The sequence below is a fragment of the Bidens hawaiensis genome, unplaced genomic scaffold (assembly GCF_021521415.1).
Source record: "Bidens hawaiensis isolate Kalapana, Puna unplaced genomic scaffold, B.hawaiensis_p1.1 tig00028764_1, whole genome shotgun sequence".
Classification (NCBI taxonomy): Eukaryota; Viridiplantae; Streptophyta; class Magnoliopsida; order Asterales; family Asteraceae; genus Bidens; species Bidens hawaiensis.
In genome coordinates, this window is record NW_027494711.1 from 45,207 (window position 1) to 64,970 (window position 19,764).

The following is a 19,764-nucleotide window of genomic DNA, read 5'->3' on the forward strand; positions in this document are numbered from 1 at the left end:
AAAAAGACAGTATTTTAAGAAAGTGCAAGAGTCTGCGAGAAAGGATATCGAGAGGTGTTTTGGTGTTCTTCAACAACGATGGCATTATGTTAAAAATCCTTGTCGTCTGTGGTCTTTAGAAAGAATGAGATGTGCTATGTATGCGTGTATCATAATGCATAACATGATCATCGAGGACGAGGGAAGAGCAATATGTCCAACTTTCATACCGGACCCGGATCCACCACGGACTCCGGCAAGTATAGAGCAACGACTCGAAAACTCGGATTCCGTGCGGTCAAGAGAGATACATAACGCACTAAATGAGGATTTGGTCCAACATCTTTGGATGTATCGGCCTCTGCCTGGTGAAAACGATGATCAAAACGAGGGCAACAATGAAGACGATGATGAAGACAACGACGAAGATGGCGAAGACGATGAAAACGACGAGGACGACGACAAAGAGGGCGAAGACGACGACGACAACAACGACGAATAGTTTATTTATTTTTCTTGTAATATTTATTTAATAAAATATTATTGTTATTTGATTGTTCTTATTAAAAATTAAAAAAAAAACAAAAAGTGTAAAAGTGATTGGGCGCCACGTGGCGCATAATGTCTGGATGTGAAGAGTTATGACTACAACCTGTTTTTATAAAAAACCATAACTCTGACTGGGCGCCACGTAACTCATAATGTCTTGTAGTGGAGTTTATTACTGCACATGATCTTGCTAAAAAACACATAATTTGGTCCACGTGTCACATCCTTATAGACCAACCGTAGGAGCGTGTGATTCACACCTGACCATAGCCGCCCTCTTCATCTTCTTCTTCAATGTCACTGAGTCCCACCAAACAAACAAACTACAAACACACCGTACTGATGATCTCCGACAGCGAAAACACACCTTTCAACTTACTTACTTATTTATAAATTTCAAAACCTGCAATCGTCACCAACTTCATCTTACCATTTCAATAACTTATTATTATTATTATTATTATTATTATTAGTTTCTTGTTTACCTCTTCAAATTTTACTGAAGAAGAATTCAACAAATTTCACCCAATAAACCTCACTAACCCCTCAACCACCCTCTTAATTGTCAACTCAACCAGAATAGTTTATTAATCTGGTTTAAAGCTGTATGCACGCAACCTGTTTGATAAAATGCCTCAATGAATTAGTACCCCTTTTTTCCCCTTTGAAACTGAGAATATTATTCAACTTTTGGGATTTTATTGTTTTGTCTTTTTGGGATCCCTATCTGGTTAACTGCAACAAAGTACAAGCTGTTACCTTTTGAGGATAATTTAGTAATTGGTGTCCTCTTGACTTTGTCCAGATGTCAAAGTTATGGTTTTTATGGGTTATGTGTTTGTTGCTTGTTGCTGTAGATTGTCAATCTACTCATCCTACAGAAGGTTAGTTTATTATAGTTATAATAATAATAATAATAATAATAATCACTTGTTTTTTTTATATATATAAATATTTTATGATCTGTTTTGATGTATTTGGAAGAATTGTGTTCAAAGATGTTATCTTTTAACCATGAATCAGAGAAATATTGATTTTATTATTTAATTATGAATTTATGATTTATGAATCAAATAGTTATGATACTTTTGTCTATTGATATGCAGTGACAGCACTGCGGCAAATTAGGCAAAGCTTATTTGATGAAGATAACAATCTCAATAATTGGAGACGTGGAGATCCGTGTGCATCGAATTGGACCGGGGTCTTGTGCTTCAACACAACCCTCAATGACAGTTTTTTTCATGTCCGGGAACTGTAAGTATAGCTGGCGGTTTGACTCGTTTACTTTTGAATGGATCGGTTCGGTTTGTGCTTTATGTTAAAAAAAATTGTGTATATGAATTTTGCAGGCAGCTATTGAATTTGAATCTTTCGGGAACTTTGTCTCCCGCACTAGGGCAGTTAGCTTATATGGAAATATTGTGAGCCAAATTCCTAACGTTCACCGTTTTGTAAATTAATTACTTTTTAGAATTGTTGCTTATGTGCGTATAATATTATCTTAAAGGGATTTCATGTGGAACAAAATAACCGGGAGTATACCAAGAGAAGTAGGCCAACTTACAAATTTGCAACTTTTGTAAGTTGATTCGTTTTTTAAAGTTCATTTACATATGTGATATATCTTCATTTAGATGACACTATCGGTGTTACATGTGCGTGCAGGTTGCTAAATGGAAATCAGTTAACAGGTTCATTGCCAGAAGAGATTGGTTTCCTCCCTAATCTGGACCGTATACAAATTGATCAAAACTTCATATCTGGACCGATACCAAAGTCATTTGCAAACTTGAACAAGACAAAGCATTTGTATGGATTTTGTTTCATTATTTTTTTAATTCAAGTTTGACTTTATGATGGTCAAGGTCACTTATCTGGATTTGTTGTTTTTGTAAAAATTTTGGACAGTCATATGAATAATAATTCGCTTAGTGGGCCAATTCCTTCTGAGATCTCTAGATTGCCATCGCTTGTTCACATGTAAGTGTATAGCTTGACTTTCTAAATGTTGACTTCACTCTGAAGTCTGACCTGTCTGGTATTTGCTGACATGGCGTATGTTGCAGGCTGCTTGACAATAACAATTTATCAGGCACTCTTCCTCCGGAGCTCAGTCAACTTCCATCACTTCTAATCCTGTATGCGTTCTTTCTTTACTAGATTGATGTTGAAGACTAGAGGTGTTGATATGCGTTAATTAGGACTAGAAAACAATATTACTGTGAGTTTAATCCAATTTTTTTAATAAAGCGGTTTAGAAGGTGTCATTTGACTTCTTTTCCAGAAAATTAGAAATTTAGAAGTTTGTTCATTAGAATCATGAAAATAGAGATACAAAACTTACACATTATGCGTTACTTGTTTCTAGATGTACCATTTTTATTTTTATCTAATTTTGTTCTATAAGTTTTATAATTGCTTATTTCTTTCATTTCATTGGCAGTCAACTTGACAACAACCACTTTGATGGAATTATACCTCCCTCTTATGCCAACATGAGTAAATTATTAAAGTTGTAAGTTTTGGTTTCTTTGATCATGTTTGCATTTTGATTTTAAAGAAACTAGATACTAGTCTCATCGTCATCGTCATCGTCTTCGTCGTCGTCGTCGTCGTCGTCGCCGCCGCCGCCGCCGCCGCCGCCGCCGCCGCCGCAATGCTATGGTAGGGTCTGAGGAGGGTAAGATGTAGACAGCCTTACCTCTATCCCATAGGGATATAGAGACTGCTTCCGGTGAGACCCCCGGCTCGATAGTAGTTTTGCATCAAGCCTTGGACATAAGGCACATAGCACTCAATCATCGGGACACCGGCTGATTGGTGCATGTGCCCTTGTCTTTCGGCTATCAACGCCACCACATGATGCCTGATTAACCTTCCGCCACTTTTAACGTTATTTTCATGAGATTAGTAAAATAATGTCAAAATTAGTGCAATTTTACTTTTGCCCACCTGAGGGTTCACGCATATATACATTATATGCGCGCACCGCAAGCAGGGCGTAAACTAGATACTAGTCTGTTATGGTGAAAAGAAACGTAAAGGTGGCTGCTGGTGGCATTTGTTAACTAGGCTGCGTTTCATATAAAAAAAGATTAATAATAAGTTAGCTCAAGGGGGATTGGGTTGAACATTTGAAATTTGGCTAAAGTGTCATTCTACGCACGTAACCTCTGAATCATCTTATTTAGATTATTATACTAATTGATTTTTTAATTGTTGACTGTTACAGGAGTTTGAGGAATTGCACTTTGCAAGGACCAATCCCTGATCTTAGCAGTATACCAGATCTTGCTTATATGTAAGCATACAAAAGTATTCGGTTATTTTGAGTAATATTTGGCATCTACGTGACCGTTATCTATTTTTGTGAAAATTGTACATTTCAGAGACCTCAGTAATAACAATCTTAATGGATCGATACCTAACATGAGGCTTTCTAATGATACCACAACAGTGTAAGAACACTTTATCTTTTATAATCTAAATTGGATTTTGTTTGGTTTCTTATACATAGAATGAACAATTTCTTGTGATGAAATTGAGCAGAGATCTTTCAAGGAATCAGCTTACCGGAAATATTCCTCCCATCTTTTCAAGACTTCCTAATCTACAAAGACTGTGAGGATTCTTTAATCTTTCTGAGAGAACTGAGAAACATTTATGATTTGTCTACAATATCATGAATAAACTCGCTTGTCTAAAACGATTTTCTCATGCAGGTCTCTTTTCAACAATTCATTAAATGGCACAGTTCCATCCAATATTTGGCAAGACAAGACTTTAAATGCATCTCAACAACTTACCGTGTAAGACCTGAATCTCTTTCATATATACATACATATGTGTGTCTGCATCTGTTCTGGTGCACACCAAAACACACGTCTTGGACAAATTTGCCCCTCTCTAGTTCACACCATTAACTATATTTACAGTTTTACACTCTTTTCTATGTAAACTACAACATTTGTGCCAATGTCTTAAATTTTTAGATAAAAGTTAAAACAGCTAAACAGGATTTAATGATGCAAATCAGCATATAAGTAATATTTAAAGATGCAAAAAAGGAAATATAGCAATTTTCATGGGACATTCAGTTGGAAATTGTTTTTGCACATTAATGATATAAAGTGCCTAATTGTTCCCTAAACTTAAATCTTCTTTGGTATTGCAGGGATGTGGAAAATAATAATATTTCAGGCGTTTCAGGCAGCCTTATTCTCCCTGCGAATGTGAACGTTAGGTTTGCTTTTTGTTTATCCACATTTGGCTATTTAAGGTGTTTGGATACACATTTATTATGATAAGTAGACGTTTCTGGTTATCTTATCCTTTAGGGGTCAAATAATCAGTTTCATACTAGCTTTAACAAAAATTAACATATTGTCAAAAGGATTAAGGAAAATTACCAAACTACCACTTCATTTTTCAGAAGATGTCCTTTTTGGTCATTTTACGTATAATTTTCTGAAACAACCAAAGTCTGCTAAACACTCAAAACAACAATGATCTCATTATGAGCACACCCAAACACCATCTATACAGATTTATCATGAAAATAATTTTATTTGCATTTTCAGTCTTCAAGGGAACCCTGCATGCTTGAATCCGAATGCCAGCATGTTAGCGTTTTGTGGATCTGCATTGTCATTAGTCAGTCATCTACAAAGCATCCCATCAAACTCAACTGATAACTGTCCAGCTGGATGCCCAGATGGTTATGAACTCGCTCCCGGGTCACCTACACCATGCTTTTGTGCCGCACCACTGTATATCGGTTACCGGTTAAAGAGTCCCGGTTTTTCAGATTTTCAGGCATATTTCTACTCGTTTGAGGTTTATTTAACTAGTGGTTTACAAATAAGGCAGTTTCAGCTTGATCTTACTCATGAGTGGGAAAAGGGTCCTCGGTTAAAAATGAATTTGAAGATTTTTCCTGTGTTTGAGGGACCAAATTCTAGTGTATTTAACACGAGTGAATTACTTAGGATTCGAAGCATGTTTACTCAATGGCAGATTCCAGATAGTGAAATATTTGGACCGTATGAGCTTCTTAATTTCACATTACGGGGTCCATACATACAATGTTAGTTTTCTATAACCCAAATCTTATTAATTTTTCGTTTTTTATACGAGTCACAATACTATTCGTTAGAGGTGGCATGTGGCAAGATGGGCACATCGGGTAACGGGTCAATACAGGTTCAGGTTGATGTGGGGCGGGGGCGGGTTTGATCTACCTTCTAACATTTTTAGAACATGATGAATTGAAGAATTACTTACATGGTTAGTCGTGGTATGGTCGTATTGCAACTTTAGTCCCAAGTTTAGAAAGTTACAGTTTTGGACCAACTGTTTGCACGAACGTAACATGGATGGTCCCTAGAATGAATGGACGCTAAGTGTTCCGGTTAAGTATGTGTAAAATTACATTTTTACCCTTGTGTTTAAGAATTAAACTAAAAATCAACCGTAACTCCGTAAGGGTAAAAATGTAATTTTAAACGTACTAAGTGAGGCCCTACAAGTTAATTTAAAATTTTTTTTTACTATTTTTATCATAAGGGTAAAGACTTAATTTTAAATGTACTTAACGTCCATCCATTCTGGTGACCATCTATGTTACGTTTCTGCAAACAGTTGGATTAAAGTTGTAACTTTTGAAACTTGGGGACTTAAGTTGCAATATGACCATACCACCGGGACCATCCATGATATTACATTTTATTAAAAGTTTTATTATATTTAGATTGGCTAGTTATAATTACATAAACAATGGGCTACTTTCAACCCATTCACCTTCTAGATAAGTTTTTATTTGACGAGCATACCGAAGTCAACTCATTCATAAAGAAATGGTTGAATTCGCCGCGTTTACAGCGTTTGCCCATAGTTATCATTACATAAATTAATGATCTTGATTTCAGTCTACATCATTTCCTTATATTTATTAATTGTTATTAATCTTTTAATTATTGTCTTAATTTGCAGTTTTACCAAACCCCTCGTCTTCTTCTGGGATAAGCAAGGGTGCAGTTGCAGGCATTGTGATAGGGGCTATTTTTGGAGCAGTTGTATTATCTGCAGGCGTGTCACTGTATATCTTAAAAGTGCACCGGAAAAAATACTACGCAGTTTCTAAAAGACGCCGCGGTGAGTAAACATTTGGACTTTATCATGTCATTATAGTCTAGTTACTAATTGTGTTTTGGAAACTTATTTTTCTTTTGATTTTGAAGTTTAAATCGGTATGTTCACATTTTTGTGCAGTTTCAAGGGCTTCAGTTAAAATTGAAGGAGTAAAAAGCTTCACTTATGAAGAAATGAAACGCGCGACGAATAACTTTGATGTTGCTAGTGAAGTTGGGCAGGGTGGGTATGGAAAAGTATACAGAGGCGTCTTTACTGACGGGACAGTTGTCGCCATTAAACGGGCCCAAGAGGGATCACTACAGGGTGAAAAAGAATTTCTTACTGAAATTGAGTTATTGTCTCGATTACATCATAGAAATTTGGTATCTTTGCTTGGATTTTGTGATGAAGGCGGCGAGCAGGTAAAATAATTTGGATTACATCCTTTTATAATAATCATGTAACCAAATATATATATAAAACAAAATTTAAATCATGGGTTTTGTGCATGCAGATGTTGGTTTATGAATTTATGTCTAATGGCACTCTCAGAGATCATTTATCAGGTATGTTTTAAGACAGAATTACAGATTTTGCCCTTTATGTTTACCCCAAATTTCACCCGTGGTTCTTTATCTTCTGAATTGATGTTTATTGTCCTTTACGTTTCAGAATCTTACAGTGTTTGTCCTTTACGCCTAACCCAGTTGAAAATCTTTGTTAAGTTGTCACGTGCTGCTCATGTGGGGGTATAACTGTAATTTTTTGTTATAAATTGTTGAACGATCAGGGTTGGATTGGGTTTAAAATAGGGGGAAATGTGAGGGGGTCTGAAATTACGGTTATACCCCCACGTGAGCAGCACGTGACACAACTTAACGAAGATTTTTAACGGGGTTAGGCCTAAAGGACAAACGCTGTAAGATTCTTAAACGTAAAGGACAATAAATATCAATTTAGAAGATAAAGGACCACGAGTGAAATTTGGGGTAAACATAAAGGGCAATTTTTGTAATTTTATCATGTTTTAATAATCTTCCTTATATCCATTTGTGTCATTTTATGTATTAATTTCTTATATAATCCCGTTATCTGATTCGATTATGTTTATGTATTTTGTTTATTTGTTACAGGAAAGTATAAAGAATCATTGAGTTTTGGTATGAGATTAAGAATTGCATATGGTTCAGCTAAGGGCATTCTGTACCTTCATTCGGAAGCTGATCCACCGATATTTCATAGAGATATTAAAGCCACAAATATCTTACTGGACTCAAAACTTATTGCAAAAGTTGCTGATTTTGGACTTTCAAGACTTGCTCCAGTTGCTGACATGGAAGGGATTGTCCCTGGCCATGTGTCAACAGTCGTTAAGGGTACTCCGGTAAGGTCATTTGTTTGAATACAGTTTGACTTCTAAAGTCAAAAGAAGTAAAACTTCAACTTATACATGAAATATGTTTGTTTTTTCTATAATTTTGATGTTATTGTTTTAAATGTGGAAAAAGTATCCAGAAACGAAAAAAATGGTGCAAAACTCAAATGGAATCTGAATATGACATGTTAAGTTTTGACTTCATAAGTCAAAGTGTGGCTTAGCTAGTTATAGAATGTAAATATAAGCAGTAAATTTAGAGTAACACTAAATCTAGAATATCATGTTAATTCATTCAATTTGAGTGATAAGAACTTTTTTTATTATATTTGTTTTGCAGGGTTACCTTGACCCAGAGTATTTCTTAACACATAAACTGACAGACAAAAGTGACGTTTATAGTTTGGGTGTCGTATTTCTTGAACTCTTGACAGGGATGCACCCAATCACGCATGGCAAGAACATCGTTCGCGAGGTATTGACTTCAACTTTCTATAATTTGACTTTCAAGGTCAAAGTCAACAACATCTTGACCCAGTACCATACTACTTGATCCTAATAATATGAAATGAAACTCTTTGCTTTTTGATGTCAAATCAAGAAAACTTGATCCAATGCTAAAATCATTAATGTCAATACAATTCTTGAATGAAAAATAATAGTATCATCTTTGTTTGAATCTTTTTATCAGGTTAATGTTGCATATCGATCAGGCATGATATTCTCGGTGATTGACGAGAAAATGGGATCTTATCCATCTGAATGTGTGGAAAAGTTTGTGACTTTAGCCCTCAAATGTTGTCAGGAAGACACTGACCAACGACCATCAATGGCCGAGATTGCCAGGGAACTTGAAAACATACGGCGCATGATGCCTGAATCCGAGTCACAAACCAACGATTACATGGTTACTGAATCAGGGAAACATGTGTCTTCTGATCACTCTTCATCTTCTACCACGAAAAACCCTTATGTTTCCTCGGATATTTCGGGCAGTGATCTTGTTAGTGGTGTTGTTCCCTCAATTACACCTAGATGAACACATGTATATATATACACTAAGTTTATATTTTTACAGTTAATATTCAGTTGAGGTTTGTTTTAGGGGTATATTATGAACATGATAATTAGTATTTGGTTGATGTTATTGTTGAGACACATGTATGTGTTGTGATTTTTTTATCCGTGTATTGTAATTTTGATACGTATTGTAATTATTTATAATGAAAAAATTATTTATCGTTTAATGCGTCGACTTGTAAAGACATGCAATCGTATTTCAGTATTTCAGATGAGGTGTTGTGACCCACATGGATTTTTTAAAAGTATATATACGATTTAATCCGATACTTCATGAAATTTACACCTAGCGATGGAATAGAGATGAGCCACTGGAGAGTTACTCAAGATCGGATCAATAAAAAGTTCGAAAACATGCCAAGCCTTATCGAGCCTGAGTCAAGCTTGAGCCTTAAATTAAGCTCGTTTAGCTATCGGGCCTGAGCTCGAGTCTTATGGGAAGATCGTTTAGACTTGTCAAGTCTTAACAAGCCTAGTGTATTTTTAAGTTTTAACTCATTTGGATTTCTATGTATTAATTTCACACTACAATGCGGAGCTCAAGCCAAGCGTTGGCTTGTCTAAGGTATTGCACATGAGCTCGCTTGTTAAGTTTTTATTCAAAATATAACAAAAAGTTTATAAATGTATATGAACAATTTAATAAATAATAAATGAGCCGAACTCAAGCCTGAAAATGACTCATGAGTTATGACTTATGACCAAACTCAAACTTTAGAAAGAGAGTTTGAAACAAGTTTACACCCTATAATAACATCGCCCCATGAACAATTAATTTGGATAAGCCAACAACCACTGGTCCACTATATATTAATATTTAGCGACATACAACCACCCTAAAAAAACTCCTTTCAATAAAAAGGTTTTTTAGGTTCGCTGCACGACATGCAATTTTTATGCATGCATGACATAGTCAAAAGATATACACTTCAAACCAAATTTATCAACTTCACCCAAAAGATACACTTCAAAATATATTATAACGTAACGTTGATGCTAATTAGGTTGGGTGTTGCGGGCTTTATGGAGGGGCGGTATCTCCTATGTGACAGGGCCAAAGTCCCAAACACCAAAACGGGGCAATATGGAAGGAGCTTCAACCATTTACCAAGACAGTATAAAGAAAATGTGGGGCATCTGCATTTATCACTCTCTATACATACATACATACACCATGATATAAGGGCTTTAAACCATGACGAATCTTCACGGAGGAGGGGTTTTAAAGCCCCACCACAACACACAACCTTATCAAACAATTTTATCAGATATTATATTGATTATTGCTTATATAATATCTTTAATCACCAACAAAGGTTATTGTAACAACTAACAACTAGCAAGTCGAATATAGTTGCTAATAATATCGAACAATCTTTTGGTCAAACACTCTTAGTCAAAACACACAATATTATTCAGTAGTATATTATTTTACAACACCATCCCCCAAACAAATATAAAATAATAATTAATAAATATCTCGGGTCAGCCAAGTTGAACTATCCAGAAGCCCACCGGCCCAAACTAAAACACGCAAATGACGTACCCCCTTACGTAAGCCCATAAAGCCCAACCGACTACACACATACACCAACTACTATATAACCAACCACCATTCGCCCAAAACCTAATTAGGGTTCTTATAACAAACTTTACACCGCCGCATCAATAACTAATTCGCCATGGGACGAAGTAAGTTGTATCCTAATTCACTTCAATCTTATTATTATTATAATATTAATCGTTTCAATTTGAGCTTTGTGTATGTTAATTCGCCGTTGTTAATTAGATCTGTTAATCGTTTTAATAGTTTTGGAAATGGATTGTGCTAGCAGTTAGATTGATTTTAGGTTAGTGAACGGTGTTATTTAGCTTGAACGTTGACCGTGTGTTAATTTAGTGATAGTTTAGATGATGATTGAATTCATGAGTTGAATTTAGGTTTAGGATTGTTTAATTTGATATTTTGTTGTTTGATTACTGTTTTTTAGTCATTTTGTTGATTTAAAAACCATTTTGTGGCTTTAATTTGTTATTTTTTTTGTTTAAAATGCTGTTTTTGCTATACATTTTGAGCCAGTTATATGATTTATTATAAATTTAGGTTGATTTAATTATTACTATGTCATATAAATATTTTTATTTTTGTTAATTATATAATTTAGTTTTTCAATTTGATATATCTAGATATTATACATAGTAGTTAATTTTGTAGATTTGTTTATTTAGTTTTGCAAATAAAAAACTTTAAATAGCCTTGTTTAAGATTCTGAGCTGACTTGAGCTCAACAAGTAAATGTTTGGCTTCAGTTTGTTTACTAAACAAGCTTATTTTTAAGCTTTTAAGAGTTTTTTTGAAGCTCAAATTGGTTTAAGCCTTTAAGTTTTCCAGTAGCTTAGTACACCCTTAATTGTTACCTATTGTAGGGACATTAAAATGATTGTTATTTTATAAATTTTTTGGGTAGCTTCATGGTTACTGTTGATGTTGTTTGCTCAATGGTTTTATACTTATTTATTGCTGATCAGTGTTTGAGTTTAGTTCAAATATTTATGTTTGTTTTCTGGTATTCCAAGTATTTTAGTTTGTTTGTATTTGTTAGGAAGATTTAATTGATATTTTACCAGAGTTGTATTCCTATTTGCTTGCTGACAAAATGGCCAACTTTTGTTATTTAGGACCTGCCAGGTGTTACCGTCAGATTAAGAACAAACCTTACCCTAAATCTCGATACTGCCGTGGTGTTCCTGACCCTAAAATCAGGATCTATGACATTGGCATGAAGAAGAAGGGAGTCGATGAGTTTCCTTTCTGTGTTCATTTGGTCAGTTGGGAGAAGGAAAATGTGTCCAGTGAAGCTCTTGAAGCTGCACGTATCGCCTGCAACAAGTACATGACCAAGTTTGCAGGAAAGGATGCTTTCCATTTGAGAGTTAGGGTTCACCCTTTCCATGTGCTCCGTATCAACAAGATGCTTTCGTGTGCTGGAGCTGATAGGCTCCAAACTGGTATGAGGGGTGCTTTTGGTAAGCCACAAGGTGTTTGTGCTCGTGTTAGCATCGGTCAAGTCTTGCTTTCTGTTCGTTGCAAGGATTCCAACAGCCCTCATGCTCAAGAGGCGTTGAGACGTGCTAAGTTTAAGTTCCCGGGTCGTCAAAAGATTATTGTTTCCAGGAAATGGTATGGTCTTTTTTACTCTTTTTGTCTTGCGTACCCAAGTTTATGAATATTGTTTTTGGCCAGGTGAAACTTAATATTTGTTTTGGTTATTGCAGGGGATTTACCAAGTTTAGCCGTACCGACTATTTGCAATGGAAATCTGAAAACCGTATCGTCTCTGATGGGGTTAACGCTAAGGTATATTTTTACCTCTGATATTAATAATTGTTTCTATTTATTATTCTTACAGTTTGTGAATTGTGATGGTTTTTGTTTTTCGGTTTTGGTCGTTATTGATGTGTGTTTATTGTATTGCAGCTTCTTGGATGCCATGGACCTCTTGCCAACCGTCAACCTGGAAGAGCTTTCTTGGATGCTGTTGCTTAATTGTTATATTTGTTTCGGTTATATTATTGTCAGTTTTGTTAAATTCAAGATTTGTTACTGTTGGACAAGATTTGCATCTCTTATGTGTTTTCGCTACATCAATGAAAGAACAAATTTGTGATTTTGGTTTTGACTGGTCTTATTGTTATCATGTTTTTTAGTTTTTTAATGTCAGTTTTATAACTAAGTTATTCATTTGTTGTCTGAATCCAACTTGTAAAATTGGTAAATAAAAAGTGTAATTACTTACCACTCTACTTAGCATGTAGATTTATAGTGTAATGTTAGCACTTAGTGAATTACCATTTCGTAACATGTCACAGTTAGAGGTGAAAAAAAAACCCGAACCATAACCTGAAAAAAAAAACCCGCCCAGATTTGTACCCGGTAATACTCAAAACCGGGTTTTTTCAATACCCGATTTATATTTATCTGAGAAATACCCAAAAAATACCCTTAAAAAGTGCAGCTCTTAAAAAGTCCAATCTGAAAAATTTCTGCAAAAAAGCCCAAAAACACCATAAAATAGTGTTTTTCAATGCCTAGAAATAGGATATTCAAATACCAGTTTTAAGATACTCGGTTCTATACTCGACCAGAACCCGATTCATAGGGTATGGTTTTTAAAGACAATATCCGGACCCGTCCCGGGTATTGCCAATACCCGATTTTTCAATACCCGGTTATACCCGAACGGCGAACCTGGTTCCATACCCGAAACCGGGTATTTGGAAAACCTGATTTGTGCATCTCTAGTAACAATTGTGTTTGTTGTCCCTTTGATCTCGATACATTTTGACACCAAATTGTTGTTGGTCCTCTTTTAAGTTCGTGCAATCTGCTTCACTTTGCTGATCAATTTTATCTCATATTCTATAGTAAGTGTAATGATTTAGCATGTAGTCCTTACAACATGTTTGATGCAATAAGATTAAGAAAAATGTTACATGTTTCTGTGGTAAAAAGTAATCAGGTTGGTTTAGGATCTTTTATAAGTATGTTGTTTGTTGTTTACCGTCCGGTTAATTTTCATTTACTTCTCTTAAAATCACGAAAATATATTGCATGATTATTCAAGTTACACAAGGGAATGTCAACGTTACCTTTTGTCTAAGTTCTAGATAATGTGATTTTTAATTGCTATAACATTTGATACGAGAACTAATGTTTATAAGTTAACATGTGAATCTCAGAAGCTTAACTAAGTTACCTGTAAAGTTACGAAATGAAGTTTGAACTAACGTTACATATTATTTAATAATATCCGAACGAGTATTAATTCGTTCAAAAACAACACTAGTGTACATGTAAACTGATGTTACTCGTAACAAACTATTCGGATCAAAGTTGTTTTATTTTGTAGTGTAAGTTCATAACATTTAATACTATAAACATATTATTCGAACTAATATTAACTCGAATTGTAGTTTCGTTGTCATGTGAATTTATATGTGAGTTTCTACTTTCATAATTTTTAAAAGCATAAAACAAAACAAAAGAATAGATATGGTGGCTGACTAAAGAAATATCTTTTTTTTGGTTTATTGATATAATTATTAATAAGTTTTTATATGATGTTCCTATTGATTAGGTTTAACTGTTTTAAGGAGAGATGGTTGGGCCCATAGAACACTTTGCTTTATTAACCAACCTCAGTGGCCCTGTTCCTAAGAAGGCCCTGTTTGCAGCCCAATATTCAGTTTTTGGGCCATTCGGTTTTAATGACCAAGTCTAGAGGTGCAAAAAAAAAAGCCGAACCCGAAACAAACCCGAAAAAAAAGACCCGGAACCGGGTTTTTAATACCCGAACCTTCGAGTACGGATAGAGTATGCATTTCGATACCAAAACCCATACTAGGAATCAGACCCGATTTGTACTCGGTATTACCCAAAAACCCGAACCGGTTCCATACCAGGAACCGGGTTTTCTAATACCTGAAACCAGGTTTTTCAAATACCTTATCTATACCCGAAAAATACCTCTAAAAAGTGCATCCACTTAAAAATTCCAATTTATTAAAAATAGGGTTTTTAATACCCCGAAATATGGTATTCAAATACCCGGTTTTAGAATTTCATGTTATATACCCAACCCGATGCATAGGGTATGGTTTCTAGAGTCAATACCCAAATCCGACTCGGGTATTGCCAATACTCGATTTTTCAAAACCCGGGCATACCCGAACCCAGTTCGACCCGAAACCGGGTATTTGAAAAAACCGGTTATTTCATTTCATCATATCAAAGTGGCCAGACCATCTTCAAAGATGGTCTGACACTTAGATACGAGGATGGTTAAATAAGCCGAGTTTCATATATCATAAAACATTAGTAAAACCATAGCTTGTTTCGAAGCTCAAAACCATTTGTAACACAAAAACTTATGTAATGTCAACAATCAACAAATCCAATAACTATTTCTACTACCTAAACAAAAACGACGGACACGCAGCTGCAGTTCAAAAGCTTACTACATCAACCAAAAAAACTATAATAAGATTTTTTTTCTCTTTCCTTGTTTCGGTCATTACCAAAACAACAGTGGTCTCAAACTCTCACCAACATTGTATAAATCCACCCATCTGGGCCCACGAACAACGGGCTGCATCGAGGGTTGTGCATTATGCATAGAAGGAAGTACAGGACCAGTCTCCATTCACCAAGCAGTCTTGGCCCGTTTCATACCACTTGACCCGAAAGGCGACACACTGCCTCTGGGCTGCGGGCTTTCTTCTTTTAAGTTGGAGTTTAACATAGCAAGCTCTCTTAACTGTTGTCTTTTGTATAAATCCTGAGACTCATCCTGAAACAAAATAATAATAATAATAATAATAATAATAATAATAATAATAAGCTTTGTAAGCATAAAAAATACAGGTTCTTTTTAGCTACTTTTTATATTTTCCTCTTTAAGAAATAAAACGTGGCCCGAATAGGCCCGTTTATAAGTAAACTAAACAGGTTGAATTGCAAATTTAGTAGCTTGTATGCATAAATGTTGTACAGATAATACTGAATAAGGTACAGGTACAATCATGCAGGAGAAGAATGTTAACATACCACTGGTTTAAGCAGCTCTTCGATGATTTCTTGCGCTTGTCTCAAACGAACATCAATGATGGCTGCAGGCAACTCGGCCTCGATCAAAATGTGAAGTGGTTCATTAAGGTGCTCATAGCCTGGCCTACCCCTCAAACTGTCCTCCTTTTTTACAGAAAAAAAACGTATTAAAATCAGCTTTAAAAATTATAAAGATTTAAAAAAAAACAAATCTTTCCATGTTGGAGAGTATTCTTGCCTCGTTTTAACAAAATAAAGATATACGATATTTAATACATAACGTAAAAATGGGTCGATTTGAGGTATGCTTTATCTCTAACAACCAAGTCAAATATGTAAAATCGGAAGATTTTATAAAAAGTGAAACGGGTCAAACGGGTCAAAAGTTGCATGTAGTGTATTTTGTTCTATACAACCTCCTAAATTGCTTTATTCAAAATCAGACCATTTTAGTAACAATATTGTTTTTGTAATCCTATTTAACACAAAAAAATTTATATAAAAAACAAAATGAATAAAACATATACATAATGTTTTGTTAACCCAACCCATAAACATATGTGACCATTTTAACATGTTACCCAACCCGACCGTTTTGCTACCACTAGCAAAAAAGGTGTGACTTGTAACACGTGGTTAGAAAGATTACGCAATATACTAATATATACTTACATAATGATTACTATCATACTTGGTTTAAAAAGGCACGCCTGCGCCCGAGGCGTTTTTGAAAACGCCTTATTTTACGTAAGGCGCTAAAATACATGAGGCGCCCCGAGGCGACGCATTAGTTGGCGAGGCGTGAGGCGATTGAGGCAGCGCCTCATGTAATTCAGTCCAAATTAGATTGAAAATGTAGCTGTTTGGGCCATCTGCTTAAAATAATAACGTTGGGGCTCATCTATAAAACATTACCCAACCGTATTATATATATTTATCACTCTATATTTAATTCAAACCACTCTTTAATTTTCATATTCAAAGTTTATCTTCTCCAAATATCAACCTTCTAGACGTTTCAAGTGTATCTTCTCAGTTATCACTACCATCTTTTAAATCAGTTCAAACTCACCTAATTATTACACATATCTTTATGCCTCAAGAGGTATTTTTCTTCATTATTACTTTTTACTATACCTTTTACTTTTTACTCTAAGAATTTAAGTGTTTTGCAACTTCTAAATATGTTTTTATAATGTTTAACCTACGTATTAAGTATTCATGTTTAGTTTTACAAATATGTTTAATCTTTATGATTGATTTTCAAGTAAAATATGTCATGTATAATTAATTTTTAGTAATTTTTATATTGAGCGCCTCACATACATGAAGCTCTCACTTCGCGCCTAGCGCTTAGCGCTTCGGATTTTTGAACCAAAACGCCTCGCCTCGCCTAACGCTTTTTTAAACCAAGCTATCATATACATAAATTATAATAAAACAATTAAATAAAATATATATTTTACCTTTTCGGGGTCTTTAATGGAGCCCTGGCCTCTAATGAAGACACGGCATCCGGTTGATGCTTCCACTCTCTTCAAAGAATTGCCTCTAGGACCAAGAAGCCTTCCAACAAAGTTGAACTAATAATATTTAACATGAAAAAAAACCTTAATAATCTCTTTCATTTGATACAAGATTATGAATATTATCTAACAACATATAGCATACATTAGGAAAGCTGTTTACGGGTATATCCAAACGCAAGATCCTCTTTGTAATGAATGAGCCCGGGCTTGCTGGTGCTGCATTCCACTGATCCATTGGCAATCCTTGTGGCATACCTAATCTCTATAAACAAAAAGAATATGATCGGTAAGGTAGGGTTAATATCGTAAAATACCTGCATTCACCTTTTTCCTGTTTATTACAATTTAGAAGTTTTTAAATGTATATTTTCATTATTTTCATATTAGCTTTTGTAATTATATGTAACATGTCAATTCTTTTTTGAATTAAAAAATGGACTAAAACAATGGTAATACCTGGTCAGCCCAACCCGTTACGACTCATTATACAAAAACATCGCTTGTGATCCATCTAACGCGCTTATTTTTGCAATCTTTAATTGTGTGTTTCGGTAATAGAAATGTACTCTTGGCCCAAAATGGGATAAGAATCAGATTTTATCCCTAAAAATCATTAATCATTCATGTTATTGATCAACTAGGCTTACATATAAGTCGCAAAACCGGTTGATCAATCGTGTTGAGTAAAGTGTCAAAGGAGCTTAGTCCATATTCTTTAGATGAATAATTAATGCATGTTACAAATACCACATTAGTACTACAATAACAACCTAATGTTTTGTATAAAATTATTTAAAAGGTTGTATGCATCAAAAATACACCTCTCTCAACTGCAACATACGCAACACATTCATTTTATACAAGCAATATAGAAGATATTGTATATATCGGATACTGAACCAAAACAATTATAACATAAAAAGCTTATATTCACCTCGTGTTGAAGAGGACTCCAGCCCGGATTTCCATTCCAACGGATTAAACCATTAGCTTCTATATCGTTAATAACGTCTAAATGATTTAAAGGACCCGGGCTACCACGTTGCAGTCTATCAAAGTCATTAAAGCCTTGATTCGGTATCCCTTTCGAAGCCCTAAATATCTCTGCGAATAAAGTAGATTAATAACAATACAACATTATTAATCAGCATAATAACATTACCACATTTTGACGAAACAATCAATCACTTTATAGCATGTTTATAAGTGCACATTGTAACTTCCAAACCTTAAACACTACATTATTCAAACTTCTATTTTCAAGAAAATGTGTTTTTCAAGATCCGAAACCCTAAAAATAATAAAACTTGATCTCTAAACCAAACTCACCACAAACAAACAATCCATTAGAACCAACAAATCAATGTACATTAACCGATTAATCGAATACCATATTAATAAAAATGTTGAAAATTAATCAAAAGATCTTGAAATCAGCATCTAAACTCAAAATGCATTATAAAAAGTTCAAGATTCATAACAAATGGATCAAAACAAACAAATGACATAACTTTATGCATAAAACATGTCTAAAACAATGTGAAACCAAAACACTAGATCCAAATAGTGAATAAAGATTCAACCTTGATTCAACAATTTACTGCAAATTGGAAGAATTCTTATAAAAGGTGCAAGCTTGAGTTTTTCTTCAAGTAGTTCAGCCAGATATGAACTGCAAGCAAAAACCAACATCAAGAAACACATAAAGGTTAATACCCAAATGATAAAAATCAAAACTTTTTTCATGGGTCGTCATCAAGAATCAAAACCAACATCAGATTTCATTTTCTTGAAATGAAAAAGATCATACTTGTCAACATCTTGATTGGCCCATATGTGTGGAGATGAAGGGGCTCTAGCAGGTGAATAAGTGATGTTTTGATTGTATAAACTTGACATGTTATCCCTAAATGGGTTTTAGAAGAGGGAGGGTTATGGGGTGAGGAGTGAAGAGACAAAAGGTAGGGAAAGAGAAAGAAAAGTTGAATTAGAAAGGAGTTGGAAAAATTGGGTGGCTTTTCTTATAAAGAGGTGTTTCACGTTTGATGTTTGAACTTTAGGGGAAATTTGATGGTTTTGATCCTTCAACTTCTTTACTTTTTATAGATTGTGTTTACTTGGAGTTGCGGTTAAACGTGTGGATTTCTGGTTAATTATGTGTATTGGCGTTATAGACTCGTTAAAGGTGTGTATTGTATTGTAAGTGTTTGGACGTCTCATGTGCACCAGGTTGAGAGTTGGACTCACTTCCCTAAAGAGTTTGTGTCTAGAGATGAGATCGGTACCATATCCGTACTTGTATTTGTACATGTACTCAAAAGTACCAGTACAAATAATTAGTAGATCTTGGTACCAATACATGTATCCGAATTTTATGGTGTGGGTACATGTACAGGTACGGTATTCGCTTTGGTACCACTTTTTTTTTAAAAAAAAAACCACTAAACTTGGTATCGATACTGGTATGGTACCGACAATCAATTATCTATAATACCAAAACCGTAATACTA

The 19,764-nt window shown here is 34.7% G+C and overlaps 3 protein-coding genes across 3 annotated transcripts; 2 read left to right on the forward strand and 1 right to left on the reverse strand.

Annotated features, from left to right (window-relative positions):
- The first annotated feature begins 1,116 nt into the window (after nucleotides 1–1,116).
- On the forward strand, nucleotides 1,117–9,220 carry LOC143577654 (putative LRR receptor-like serine/threonine-protein kinase At1g06840). Its single transcript, XM_077061418.1, has 20 exons — nucleotides 1,117–1,412; nucleotides 1,635–1,785; nucleotides 1,881–1,952; nucleotides 2,039–2,110; nucleotides 2,197–2,340; nucleotides 2,440–2,511; nucleotides 2,598–2,669; nucleotides 2,975–3,046; nucleotides 3,764–3,832; nucleotides 3,921–3,989; nucleotides 4,081–4,152; nucleotides 4,254–4,340; nucleotides 4,706–4,774; nucleotides 5,112–5,617; nucleotides 6,523–6,684; nucleotides 6,802–7,085; nucleotides 7,178–7,229; nucleotides 7,797–8,047; nucleotides 8,379–8,513; nucleotides 8,730–9,220. Exons 1-20 carry the CDS (start codon nucleotides 1,334–1,336, stop codon nucleotides 9,075–9,077), a joined length of 2,838 nt encoding a protein of 945 aa, XP_076917533.1. The 5' UTR covers nucleotides 1,117–1,333; the 3' UTR covers nucleotides 9,078–9,220.
- Nucleotides 9,221–10,726: 1,506 nt separating this feature from the next.
- On the forward strand, nucleotides 10,727–12,796 carry LOC143577655 (large ribosomal subunit protein uL16-like). The gene is made up of 4 exons (XM_077061419.1): nucleotides 10,727–10,810; nucleotides 11,798–12,299; nucleotides 12,395–12,476; nucleotides 12,597–12,796. The coding sequence occupies exons 1-4, from the start codon at nucleotides 10,801–10,803 to the stop codon at nucleotides 12,663–12,665; spliced, it is 663 nt and encodes a 220-aa protein (XP_076917534.1). The 5' UTR covers nucleotides 10,727–10,800; the 3' UTR covers nucleotides 12,666–12,796.
- A 2,211-nt stretch (nucleotides 12,797–15,007) lies between these two features.
- On the reverse strand, nucleotides 15,008–19,252 carry LOC143577669 (KH domain-containing protein At3g08620-like). Its single transcript, XM_077061433.1, has 7 exons — nucleotides 19,065–19,252; nucleotides 18,838–18,926; nucleotides 18,189–18,358; nucleotides 17,397–17,516; nucleotides 17,192–17,308; nucleotides 15,726–15,869; nucleotides 15,008–15,468 (listed from the first exon to the last, which is right to left on the reverse strand). The coding sequence occupies exons 1-7, from the start codon at nucleotides 19,151–19,153 to the stop codon at nucleotides 15,322–15,324; spliced, it is 876 nt and encodes a 291-aa protein (XP_076917548.1). The 5' UTR covers nucleotides 19,154–19,252; the 3' UTR covers nucleotides 15,008–15,321.
- Between the last annotated feature and the right edge of the window lie 512 nt (nucleotides 19,253–19,764).